Here is a 12,592-nt window from a genome sequence, read left to right on the forward strand (position 1 = left end):
TACTCCCTGTGACAAGTCAGCAATTTAAGAATTATAACATCCTTAAAAAATTCAGGACTGAACTCTGGTGAAAGCCAAAGTACTAAGTAGGTTCTTTGCATTATCTATAGTTGGGACAACTGTGCCCATAAACTGGTTACTCCTGCAAATGGACATTTAAGGCATGTCCAGACATGCACTGATGTTTGGTTCCCTGGGGACAAGGTGTGGCAGTGCACCTTGCACTGCTGCTTCTTGTCCCTGGGGAATGCCCATGCCATTCGTGCTTTGGCACACAGCAAGGTGCCTTGGGTGGTGTAGGGGAGGCTTGGCCAGCACTGTGCTGGCCCCAGCAGCCTTACCCGGGGTCCTAGGGGCCTCCTGGATTGCTGCAGACCTGGGAATCCTGCTGGGTGGAGCCTGGCCAGCAGCTACAGCACGGCTCCGAGTGGCCCAGCTCCGCTTTTTAGTACTGCATACTGCCCAAGCATGTGCTGCTTCAGGTTTTTTTTCCTGTATGTTTTTTTGACCCCTAGACATCCAAGGGTCAAAAAAAACTGTGGAAAAGCAAAACAGAGCATTGCATGCTCGGGCAGCATGCCCGTACAGCACAAAGAACTTTAGACTGTGCGGTATGTGGCGCTGCAAACATATTTGCAGTGCTACATACTACACGACTGTGCTTATCTGGACGCACCTTTAGCACACAACCAGAGCAGCACACAAGTGTGGCTTGCGTTGCCTTAAGCCTGTTTGAGGTGCTGCAAACTGGGAGTGGTGAACCTGCAACTGTGTTGCCGGAAATAAAGCCTGGCCATCCAAAGCCATGCTCTGGCTGCCAGTCAGGGTCCGTGCAGCCAGATCAGTGCTGCTGCTGCCCAAGGAGACCCACAGCACCCCAGGTGCTGGCCCCAGTCTCCCCTATCTCACCAGGGGCAATTTGATACGTGCCAGAGAGCACATTCAGGGGCATGCCCTGGGGGACAAAGCAGTGGCACAAATGCATGCTGTTGCTTTTTGTGCCCCTAGAAAATTACACCTCTGCACATGGGGACACATCCTTAGATGCCTAAATTTATTTCTGCCTATATTTGTTGCCAGTATTTGACTGTATGTCTGAACATGATAATTGCACCCCCCCCCCCCCACACACACTTCATATGAAAACTACACATGAAAGGATAAAGATGTCTTTTAGACCTATCCCCAAGCTAGGACTTTAGACTCCCTGAAGATGTGGACATTTTCTATCTTTGGATTACTTTGGCCTCATTCTGGTGGCTTTGTCCTCCCTCAGCAAATCTCACACTCTGAAGATATAATAGCACTGACTGGAATGGTTTTGTGTTTAACACATACTAACAAGATGAAATTAAAGAAGGAAATTATTTGCATTTCTAATTGAAGCATCAAGGAGTAAACTGCATTTTAGCCCTGGGCCATATTAATTTCCTAAAGATAAAGGAATTTTGCTTACCTTTAGTGCTGAAGTCATCCACCAGAATAATCTCTTTAATTAGGTGTAGAGGAGATCGATTGAGGACACTATGAACTGAGCGTAGAAGAGTGGACCACACTTCATCCACAAAGCACATGATAACTGTGGTGGTTGGGAGGTCATCATGGACCAGTTGTCTTGAACATCTGCAATGTCAACAACACAAATGCATAACACACAACACATGTTCTTAAATGTATAGGAGGCCAGAAAATATGTATTTCTATAACTCAGTAAAACTTGGAAAGGCTCCTGGTTTAGTGGTTAGCTTGGGAATTTATAAAGAGGGGGGAAAAAAGTATTCTGAATCATAAAGCTGTAATTCCAATAATGAAATATCAGCGATAAATGGAAAAGAGTTCAGGTAGACAAAATGATGATTTTTTTATAATACACAATTGATGCTTGTTGTGGGCAGCTTCATCAGAGAGGTCTAGGGTATTCTCTCGATTTCTCTTTTCCTTACCCTCAAGTAGGCTCCTACTTTTTACCTTTCCACCCTGCTAGCACACCTCAGAGAGGCTAGATTTGCTGTTTAGTAGGTCCAGTAGAATACTTCTTGATCCTGATCCTGTAAAACAATCAGAGCACCCTGCGGTTCTGTTCATAGGAGCAGTCTTGCTAAGTTGTGTTAAGTTTTTCATGTGAACAAAGTTTCACATGTGGGGATCTCAGGGTATTCAGTGCTCATCATGTCAGGTTACTTACTACTCACTGCTTTTATAGCTTTTATAGCCCACGCTCCCATGTTTCTGGCATGCCTGTATCTTATAGCTGAAACAACATTCTGGCTGGCATGTCTCCATCTCTTTCTTGGTGTCCCTTCCTCAGAGCACAGTCCTTAGTTACTCATAAAAAATCCAGTCTGCCACCTACACTGCTACCATGACATAGGTTTAAGAAAGTGCTGCTTTGTCAGAATAATCAGGGTGGCTAGGGTAGCCTTGCAAAGTCCAGGCGCACAAGCTTCTTCTCCAGATAACCAACTTCTTAAAGGGCTCTAATATTTGCAGTATGCTCTAGTGAATTGGAAGGAATGAAAAACCATAAGAAATGCTGAGCATTCACAGAGCAGAACTCCTTGAGAACCCACACTGCATGAAAATCAGGTGTATAGGAGGGAAAAGAAATCTAATCATACCTTTTAAAATACAGGGAAATAATTCTGAAAGGGACTAAACATTGAACATGCACATACAGAAGAAAGTGTGCCCCATCTAACTTTTGTGCCTCAAATGGGCAGAAGTGGATTCATTTTGGGAAGGGGGGAAGAAATCCAACATACCTAATTTCAATGCTATAACCGTACTCTTTATACAAAAAGTACAAAAGTACAAAAGTTGTCTTTGAGGTCTCATTTCCCAAACAACCCCAAAAGAAAAACCCTAAAACATTGTTATCCTTTGTCAGGAGACCTAGGCCTCTGCACTTGAACTTTCCCCCTTTCCATGCTGTGAATTGTGAATGTTCATCAAGAGTCTGCCATCAAGGCAGTTTGAAGGTAGCTTACTCGCCTAACAAACAGGGAAAGATGAAAATCAGTAGATTTGAAGGAACGATAAAATTTCTCCCATTTCTATGAAATTGTCATTATATTCCATGACAGTCAAGATGTGATGGCAAGGTCAGGTCTGTGTCTTCAGTGTTTGAACAAAAGGTCGATGAGCAGCTTTTCTCATATTCTATTTGCAATTCAACAACTGCTTTGATGTGCGCCTTAAGGGGGCCTTCACTCCCCAAGCCCTAGTATCTTCAAGTGGATCTCAAGGAGTATAGAACATCTTACTGAAGAACTCGTCTTCCCAGAATTACATTATTTTATCCTAGAAAACCTAGGAGTTAATGGGACTTGCTTTCTCTCTCTGCTGTTTGTAAGAAATAACTTGATACAGTTTTACTTTCTTTGTACTTTCAGGGTAGACCTCTTACAAGCATAACCCTCTTACCTGCAAATTCTGAAAACTATAAGAATACAGCTTTACATGGTGAATAGAAAATAGAAAGTCTCAATTACTTTTTGTTAATATACTTTACCTTAAAAAACAAGCAAGAAATAGGGAAATATGTGCAGGAGACGCAGGTAAAATTCTATATTTGTCTTATGTTTGGAAATATGAACTATCAAGTTCAGTATGCACTGGATCTGATATGCTCTGTATGGAACTACTGCACATCTAACGAAGTAGAGTATGGATCCCAAAATGCTGATCAGAATCTCATAGCCAACTGTTAAGTGCAAAGTGTTGACTTCTTTTCTAGCACCTAGCATCAAAAAGTAACTGCAGAATGGGCTTCTGTAAGCATTCCTCTAAGTGTGTCTTTTAAGTATACCTTTTATAGCATGCAAATGACTTCATAATTGACTCACAATGAGTTCAGCTCAAAACATCAATCATCACTGGATCAGCCAGAAAGAAATGTCGATATTTGATATGATTTAGTTGTAAACCATAAATGTATTAGCCCCTGGCAATGGCATGATAGCTACATGCCGTTGACTTTGCCCTTGACTTTGCCCTTACATGCCCTTGACTTTGATAGCTACAATTACATTCAGCTAATTTAATAGATTTCATAGACATTAGGGCTGGAAGGGACCTTGGAAGATCATCGAGTCCAGCCCCCTGGCCCAGGGGCAGGAAGTCAGCTGGGGTCATAGGATCCCAGCAAGATAAATGTCCAATTGACTCTTAAAGGAATCCAGAGTAGGTGCTTGCACCACCTCTGGCAGCAGTCTGTTCCAGGCCTTGGAGGCTCGGACTGTAAAGAAGTTTTATGTCCAGCCTGAAACGGTTTTGGAGAAGTTTGTGACGGTTTGACCTTGTCATCCCATGGGGTGCTCTGGTGAACAGGCATTCCCCCAGATCCTGATGCACACCCCTTATATACTTATAGGCAGCCACCAGGTCTCCCCTGAGCCTGCGCTTTTCCAGGCTGAAAAGTCTCGTAGCTCTCAACCTCTCATCATAAGGCCTGTTTTCCTACCCTCTGATCAAATATGGGTAGGAAATGTTGAATGCTTCTGAAAATGCCACCTTTAAATTCCATCTTTAATAAAATTAGTCCCATAGCTTCATACTCTGCATTCCAATGGAGTTAACTTAGACTACTTCCAATTCCTAGATCAGAGGAAAATTTTCTGAAGTGTCTGAGCGAGTTTGAGATTAAGCCACAATACCAGTCAATAGGGCTTAAGCTCTTAACTCCCTTTAAATGCCTTTGAAAATGTTTCCTTGGATCTCCTGATTTATGAGTTTGGGAGTAGCGTAGAGATCTGACTCACTAGTGAGGCAGTGAAGTACAGCTGGTGGCCTAACACGTTTCCTCTGATGTTAGGAAGATGGTGTCCAAGACCCATGAGTTTGCTGCCATGTATCCCTAGTCACCAAGTTAGCGTGGTACATATAACAAGTACTGCCCTTCTGCTAAGAGATGTTGCTTTAGATTGTACATTACCAGGATTAACCTAAATTATTCCAAATAAACACATGTGCTCAGTGGAGCAACAATGGTAATTGGGAGGGACTATTGGATCATAAATTCAGAGAAAATGGACACCAATCATACATTGCCAGTGTTGTAGTAACATCTCAGAGCAGCAGTAGTATCAATGGTTCATTATTTGACTCTTTGCAAAAGGACTTTATCCCATATCATACTTGCAAACCGACTGGTTAGTCCACTGCAAGCAATCTAGATTTCCCCTAACTTGCTTTTTTGGCATTCTTCCCATCACTGCACTGGTTCCACAGTGTTTATGGACTATTAATTAAACATTTCTGTACTCGCCTAGTGGGATTTTGTCCCAGTTTTTGTTTTTATTGTATAAAGAGAAAGACAAATGTGAAACTGATACAAACAGTTTGCCTGATTTGGGGTTCAGTGTCCTAGCTCAGTATTGCAGCACAGAGCAAAACAGGATCTGGGTTGTAAACTAGGAGAGACTGGGAGACTGCAGAAGAGAAAAAAATGGAAATTTTATCATATAGATTTTCCAAGAGATGCAGTGAAATACAAACAGTTTGCCAAGGGACACTGTACAAAACATATGGATTGCCCTTTGCTGATGTGGATTGAAATAAAACTTCCAAGACATGATGATATATTTTGGAGTCAGCAATTGGCCTATCCCAGTTGCTATGCACTACTGTGATTGGCTACATCTTTTTTCACCTGCCTTGCTATCGTATGTCAGACAGCACTGCCTAGACAGCCTGGCTGAGCCCCAAGATCTGCTGATAGGGAATTGTAACTTGGAGCTGCATACTCTGTGAATTAAACAAAGGAAATCTTTGCCCTTTAGAAATGGAAAGGCTGCCAGCATAGGGAAAGTATCCCAGGCAGTTCTGCATGTAGCCAAGTGTGCTTCCTGTCCTGTTATCTTTGCAGGGTGTGCTCTAAACTGCAACATCATGTGGGCAGTTTGCCTAGATGCCATGTCACTTGCAACACTTCCATATTGGGATAGGGTGTCTCCTTGGTAACAGGGCATATGCCCACTTTCTGATCTTAGCAAGATCTGTGATTCATCATGTTGCATGTCTGTATAACACTGGTTACATTCACTGATGAGACTGGAAGGTGGACATCCTGATTTTTTTGATCCCTGGATCTTTTATTTCCTTCCTTCACATAATGGTTTTATAAATACAGCTTTGTTCCCTGAATGAAGCACTACCAACAGCATTTTTGTCTACATACTAGCCTCGTATCACCTCTAATTTCCCTAGGTTTCTGTGCTACCCTCCACAGTGAAAAACAGTGCCAATTTTGCTGTCTCCTGGTCTCACTCCTCCTGCAGTGTGGTAAGGGCTTGGGGAATTTCTCTTGCACCATGCAGCCAATTTCAGGATAAAATGTTGCAGCCAATTCCTGCATAAAATATTGTAGATTACACAGAGAGAGGCAGATAATGATGCAAATGCATGCAAATGACAGGAAAGTTAGTGACCACATGAAATGACAACATGTTAAAAGTCCAGGGAGTGTATGTGTAATGAAATACAGCTTACATTCCAGGAAGCTGGAAGAGAAAGCTGTAGTAGGAAAAGTAAATGTTAGGAATGGGGTAAAAAGTGTGCAGTAGGATTCATACTTGAGTTGCCACCTTTGAGTCAGACCAGATATCTATCTAGCCAAAAGTCCCGTCTCTGGCAGCTACCTCTCTGGCAGCTAGCTGATTCTCTGCTTGGTGCCCCTCTTTGGAACCCTAGTTATTAAACTTTCACCTTCACTCCCATCCCTGGTTTTTTCATTTGCTGTCCCAAGCATTTTAGGTGTAGACAGAAATTACATTTGTCACACGATCAGTCCCTTAAAAATGTTCTATGGCAATATCTAAACAGAAGCACACAGCTGTAGAGTGCTCCAGTTTCCCAACAAATTAAACCTCATTATCTGTGGGTTCAAATGAAGGTGTTCCAAGGTGGTCCCTCCCTGGTGCTGTCTGAGGATGGGAAGGGGAGAAGGCAGGGAAGGCAGTCTGTTCTAGGGTTGGCCAGCCATGCTGGAGTGAGGAGCAGGTGGATTGGAGCTCTCCTGTGGTGAGAGGCTCCAATCTTCCCATCTCGTACTTCACTGTAGCTGGACATTCTTTCCCTGATTTCTTCCCTTCCCATCCTGAGACAGCACTAGGGATGGGGGGGTGGGGAGGGAAGGGAGGCAGGGCTAGGGGAAGAGGCTGCAGCCAGGCAGCCTCTCTCACTGGTTCAGCTCCAAATTTAAGCTTAAACCCCCACCCTCCCAACCCAACAGCTAACATCTGTTGGACTGGGAGGGTCAGTCTAACTTATGGCGCTTTCTATGAAGCACCATGAGTTAGATCAGGGAGCTGCACTTCTGTCTGTGCTTTTGTGGTTATGCATTTAGTGGTCTCTCTCTCTAACTGAGGGAGGCTTGTAGTTTCCAGGTCAGCCTAGGTCTACCTTCTCTGTATAGCAAATAGACTTTTCTGTGATGGTGGCAAGCAGCAAATGCTTTAGAAGGTAAGATACAGGCTATGTTTAGAATGATCCCAGTCAAAGGTTTAGTGATGGTGAACCTGAGGTTACATCCAAAGGAGAGGAAGGAGGACCCGGGCAACTATAGACCTGTCAGTCTCACCTCTATCCTTGGCAAAGTCTTTGAAAAAATTATCAAGGCTCACATTTGTGAGAGCTCGGCAGGACATATTATGCTGAGGGGAAATCAGCACGGGTTCATGGCAGGCAGATCGTGCCTGACCAATCTAGTTTCTTTTTATGACCAGGTTACGAAATGCCTGGACATAGGAGGAGGGGTGGATGTCGTATACTTAGACTTCAGGAAGGCCTTCGATACGGTATCCCACCCCAAACTGGTGAGCAAGTTAAGAGGCTGTGACTTGGATGACTACAGTCCGGTGGGTGGCAAATTGGCTGGAGGGTCGCACCCAGAGAGTCGTGGTGGATGGGTCAGTTTTGACCTGGAAGGGTGTGGGCAATGGGGTCCCGCAGGGCTCGGTCCTTGGACCGATACTCTTTAATGTCTTCATCAGTGACTTGAACGAGGGATTGAAATGTACTCTGTCCAAGTTTGCAGATGACACAAAGCTATGGGGAGATGTGGACACGCCAGAGGGCAGGGAACAGCTGCAAGCAGATCTGGACAGGTTGGACAAGTGGGCAGAAAACAACAGAATGCAGTTCAACAAGGAGAAATGCAAAGTGCTGCACCTAGGGAGGAAGAATGTCCAGCACACCTACAGCCTAGGGAATGACCTGCTGGGTGGCACGGAAGTGGAAAGGGATCTTGGAGTCCTAGTGGACTCCAAGATGAACATGAGTCAGCAGTGTGACGAAGCCATCAAAAAAGCCAATAGCACTTTATCGTGCATCAGCAGATGCATGATGAATAGGTCCAAGGAGGTGATACTTCCCCTCTATCGGGCGCTGGTCAGACCGCAGTTGGAGTACTGCGTGCAATTCTGGGCGCCTCAATTCAAGAGGGTTGCGGATAACCTGGAGAGGGTCCAGAGAAGGGCCACTCGTATGGTTAAGGGCCTGCAGACCAAGCCCTACGAGGAGAGACTAGAGAAACTGGATCTTTTCAGCCTCCGCAAGAGAAGGTTGAGAGGTGACCTTGTGGCTGCCTATAAATTCATCACGGGGGCACAGAAGGGAATTGGTGAGTATTTATTCACCAAGGCGCCCCCGGGGGTTACAAGAAACAATGGCCACAAGCTAGCAGAGAGCAGATTTAGATTGGACATTAGGAGGAACTTCTTTACAGTTCGAGTGGCCAAGGTCTGGAACGGGCTCCCAAGGGAGGTGGTGCTCTCCCCTTCCCTGGCGGTCTTCAAGAGGAGGTTAGATAAGCATCTAGCTGGGGTCATCTAGACCCAGCACTCTTTCCTGCTTATGCAGGGGGTCAGACTCGATGATGTATTGAGGTCCCTTCCAACCCTAACATCTATGAATCTATGAATCTATGAATCCTTTACTGCTATGTATAAAAGCCTAGATGGAGGTGGGATCAGGGCACCTTTCCTTTTGAGCCATCAATTTTTTTTTTCAGCTAGAGCACAAACATGCTGTTTTCAGGGGCATCTAAGATTTCAAGGAGATATTTGGTTTCATGGCCAACTTTTTTTTTAAATAACAAAATTCTGGCATTTTTGTACTGTGCATTTTCATGCATTTGAGATTCCCAAATATCTCCTTCTCAGAGTCATCCTGGAGTATAACTTTGAAATTGAGCTCTTTGCTGTATAGCAACAGAGCAACAGTGCTATGAGGGGACAGATAGGTTCATGAGGTTGCCTTTACTTAGCAGGTATCTCAGTTGGTGTATCACATTTAGTACACACAATGCTATTTAATAATCTAATGCTATACACAAATTCTTTTTCAACCTCAAAGCACGCAGTAGAATAGCACTGAATAGAACCTCAGTTAAGTGACCCACCCAAGCTATATGTGGCAGGAAAATTAATACTATTGCTTCCATAAGTGAGGAAACTATGAAAGAGATGGAAGAACCCGAGCAAGGATGAGAACAGAAGAACATCTAGCAGTCAGTCCTGTACTTAAGCCATTTATGTGACAGCATTCATGTGTAAACCAAACATCTAAAGTCAAAAGACCTGATATTGTAAAGATTAACTTTTAAATGTGGGTATGCCAGATAAACTGGGTCACAATTTCCGAAGTGCCCAAGCAAGTTAGGATCCTAAATTCCATTTTCAAAAGTAATGCTAAATCCCACTGGCTTCCCCAGGCACTCAAGCCTCTATTGTAAATAATACTGAGGTTTCTAAGTTTCAGGTGCTTCTGAAAAATTGATTCAATGGTATAATAATAAACTCTCAGTAGCTGCAGCTAGTACAACATGCTGGTAGTCTGGGGAAACACTTGATAACCTGAAGTTATTGGACCCTAGACATGTAGGTTAAAAGCATTCCAGAAAGCAGGCAGGGATCAGATACAATTTGCATTTGCTTGGGATCATTTATGTAGTGGGAAATGGATCTTACCCAGCAGGCCTTGTGTCATCAATGGCTCGGTCTATTGGGATTAAATCACTGAGGTAGACATTGAAGTTTCCTTCTTTCCATCTGCTTTTTGCTTCTTCTTGCTTATCATCAGGGACTACAGCAGGATGGCCAAACTGACCAGGAGCTTTGGGATCTCTTGGAGAAAATGTCACATCAACGGTTAAAACTTTGTGCATCCCAGGATTTCTTCTCAACTGAGCTGTACTGTTTCTTCCATCTGTTTTCTTTATTGGGTCTTTATCAGTTAAATTGACCTTGTGGACTTTTGCTAGCTGTAGATCTTCAGTCAAAATTGCTTTCTTAGTTAGATGCTTAAGATCTGATGTTTTGTTTACAATATTCAACTTCAGGTTGTCCTCACTTTTGTCACTAACAAGTCGCCATTTTATACTCTTTTCTGGTCTCTTTGGCAAGTATTCTTTTGAGTCGGGTATGAGATCCTGGGACACTGGGCTGCTCATTTTGATACCATCTTTATTAATAATGACAAACTGATGTTCAGAGGAAGTTGGTTTCTTTTCATGAGCAATTTTTGATTCATCTTCTTTTGGCAGGTTTCCCAGTTCTGTTGCATTTAAAGACAATCCCTTTTTCTCTGCTCTGTTAGCAGCAGCCAGTTTGCTGACAGGTAGGTATGAAGTATCTAATGCTTTCATCTCTGTCCTGTTTGGGTTTGCAGGGATGTTTTGCCCAGGAGCTGGCAAGTCTGGTAGTGGGAGTTTGTTTTGGGGTTCCTTCAGGTTTCTCCCAGCAGGCAATTCCTTTTCTAATCCAGCCAAAGAGGCTTTATCTGTAAGCTGAATTTTTAATTTGCCTTCCATTCTCTTTGATGCCTTTGTTACAGGATCATACACTTTTTGTGCAACTTTGTTGTTTACAGAAACTGCTCTGTGTGTTAATTTGACAACTGATTTCCTTGTTGCTGTTGCTAATGGGATCTGTTGAATCCCTTTGGGAAACGATTGCTTTGTTTTCAGCAGATCTGTGGAGTTTGCAGCCTTTTCATGCTTTTCTCTGCCTGCCTTTTCCATGGGAACAGGGGGATAGGGGCTCAGCAATTTTACTGGGATGATCCCAAGTGCAGTCATTTTCTCATAGGCTGCTTTAGAAGCTGCATTTATCTTTTCTGTTGCTTTTGGTGTTTTCTTTTCATTCATGTGTTTGTCTATTTTGTTTACAGCCTTCACCGTTTTCTCTTCTATATTTCTAAATTCCTCATTGCTGAGCCTCCCCCTTTCCCAGTCCTTTGGGGGCAGTTTTGGTTCCTTTCTGGTGTTCTCAGGGATCTTCTCTGGGCTGCGCCAAACTCTGAACTTTTCCCGTTCTCTCCTGATCATCTCCTCTTTGAGAACCTTGGTGTTAATCTCACTGAATGAAAGCCTGAGAGCTGCCATGTCAAAGATCAGCCAGATGACAGAGGCAGCAAATATAAATGCAAGAGCTCTCCCACTCCCTCGGAAAAGCTTCCGGATTTTATTCATCTTTAAGTTTATCTGTCTTCTCTCTGGCACTTGCCCCCTGAGCCTCTTACCTTAAGGAGTCAAGGAGTTATACAGCCTCCTCTCCCTGGAACACGTCTGAATAGTGATCCAGGGAAAACTTCAGATCCTGCTGCCTGTCAGTCTTTGCCTGCGTGGCATTTTACAACAGGGCATGTGCGTCTCCTCGGCTTTTCATGATTAATCCAGCAGCATTTCATTTTCATATCCTCAGTAAACACAGGCATTAAGTCACTGAAGAAGCAACAAATATAAGCTCCCCATTATACTTCCTTGGTCTGTCTCATTTAACTATTGTACACTTTACCCTAAGATGAGGAAAAGGTTGCAGATCAGATGTTTTTCTTCTCTCCACACAGCTCTCAGTCCTCGGGCTGTAACTCAACACCTCCTCACATAAGGAAACTATTTCAATCCACTACCCAGTAAACTTTCTGTGTAGCTCTTACCTTCTCAGTCCTCCTGTCTGTTAACCATTTATACAAAATCCTGTCCAGAGTCAATGCCTTAGTTTCCATTTTGGGACCAAACTTACTTAGTGTTGAAAGTTAACCCTTCATTTACTATACAGTGATTTAACTAAGTATCAACATGTGTTCCATACAAATGCATAAAAAGAAATGACCAAATTCATCTCCAGTGCAATTGCGTTTATATCAAAGGATGAATATGACCCAAATTAGATAAAGTAGAAACAGTTCATTGTGGGTCTATAGTGTGTCTCAATTAGAAATGGATAAGTAGAAGTGTAACTGCCCAAGAGTTTAACAGGTATTCTTATTCTTATTATTTTTTGTATGTTTTACATGGGAGATGCATTTGAGGTTTACAGATAATATTACCTAAAATGTGGATGCTACCTATTTGAACCGGGGCAGAGCTAGCTGCCAGGTAAACAGAGCTGCTCAAGGAAGTCAAGGGCAAACAATAAACCTGCACGTCAAACACAATGAACCAAACTTTCTTTTCAAAAAGGTGTATCCAAGGGAAACAAAGACAATTTTCACGCATGTCATGACACTGAAAAACCAGAGCTGTCTTCTCTTAGCTTTTTCTTCATGGACCTTCGCACAGTCACAGAGGATGAGTCATGCTCCCCATTAA

At 43.3% G+C, this 12,592-nt stretch overlaps 1 protein-coding gene across 1 annotated transcript in view; it reads right to left on the minus strand.

Moving 5' to 3' along the window:
• GALNT5 (polypeptide N-acetylgalactosaminyltransferase 5) overlaps positions 1 to 11,996 on the minus strand; it is a 42,740-nt gene extending 30,744 nt beyond the window's left edge. Inside the window, exons 1-2 of the mRNA XM_006262802.3 lie at positions 9,969 to 11,996; positions 1,457 to 1,623 (exon numbers count right to left, since the gene is read on the minus strand). Coding sequence (XP_006262864.1) covers positions 1,457 to 1,623; positions 9,969 to 11,470 — 1,669 coding nt within the window. The 5' untranslated portion in view covers positions 11,471 to 11,996. The remainder of the gene's footprint in view (positions 1 to 1,456; positions 1,624 to 9,968) is intronic.
• Positions 11,997 to 12,592: the final 596 nt, after the last annotated feature.

This window comes from Alligator mississippiensis, chromosome 4 (assembly GCF_030867095.1).
Source record: "Alligator mississippiensis isolate rAllMis1 chromosome 4, rAllMis1, whole genome shotgun sequence".
Taxonomy (NCBI): Eukaryota; Metazoa; Chordata; order Crocodylia; family Alligatoridae; genus Alligator; species Alligator mississippiensis.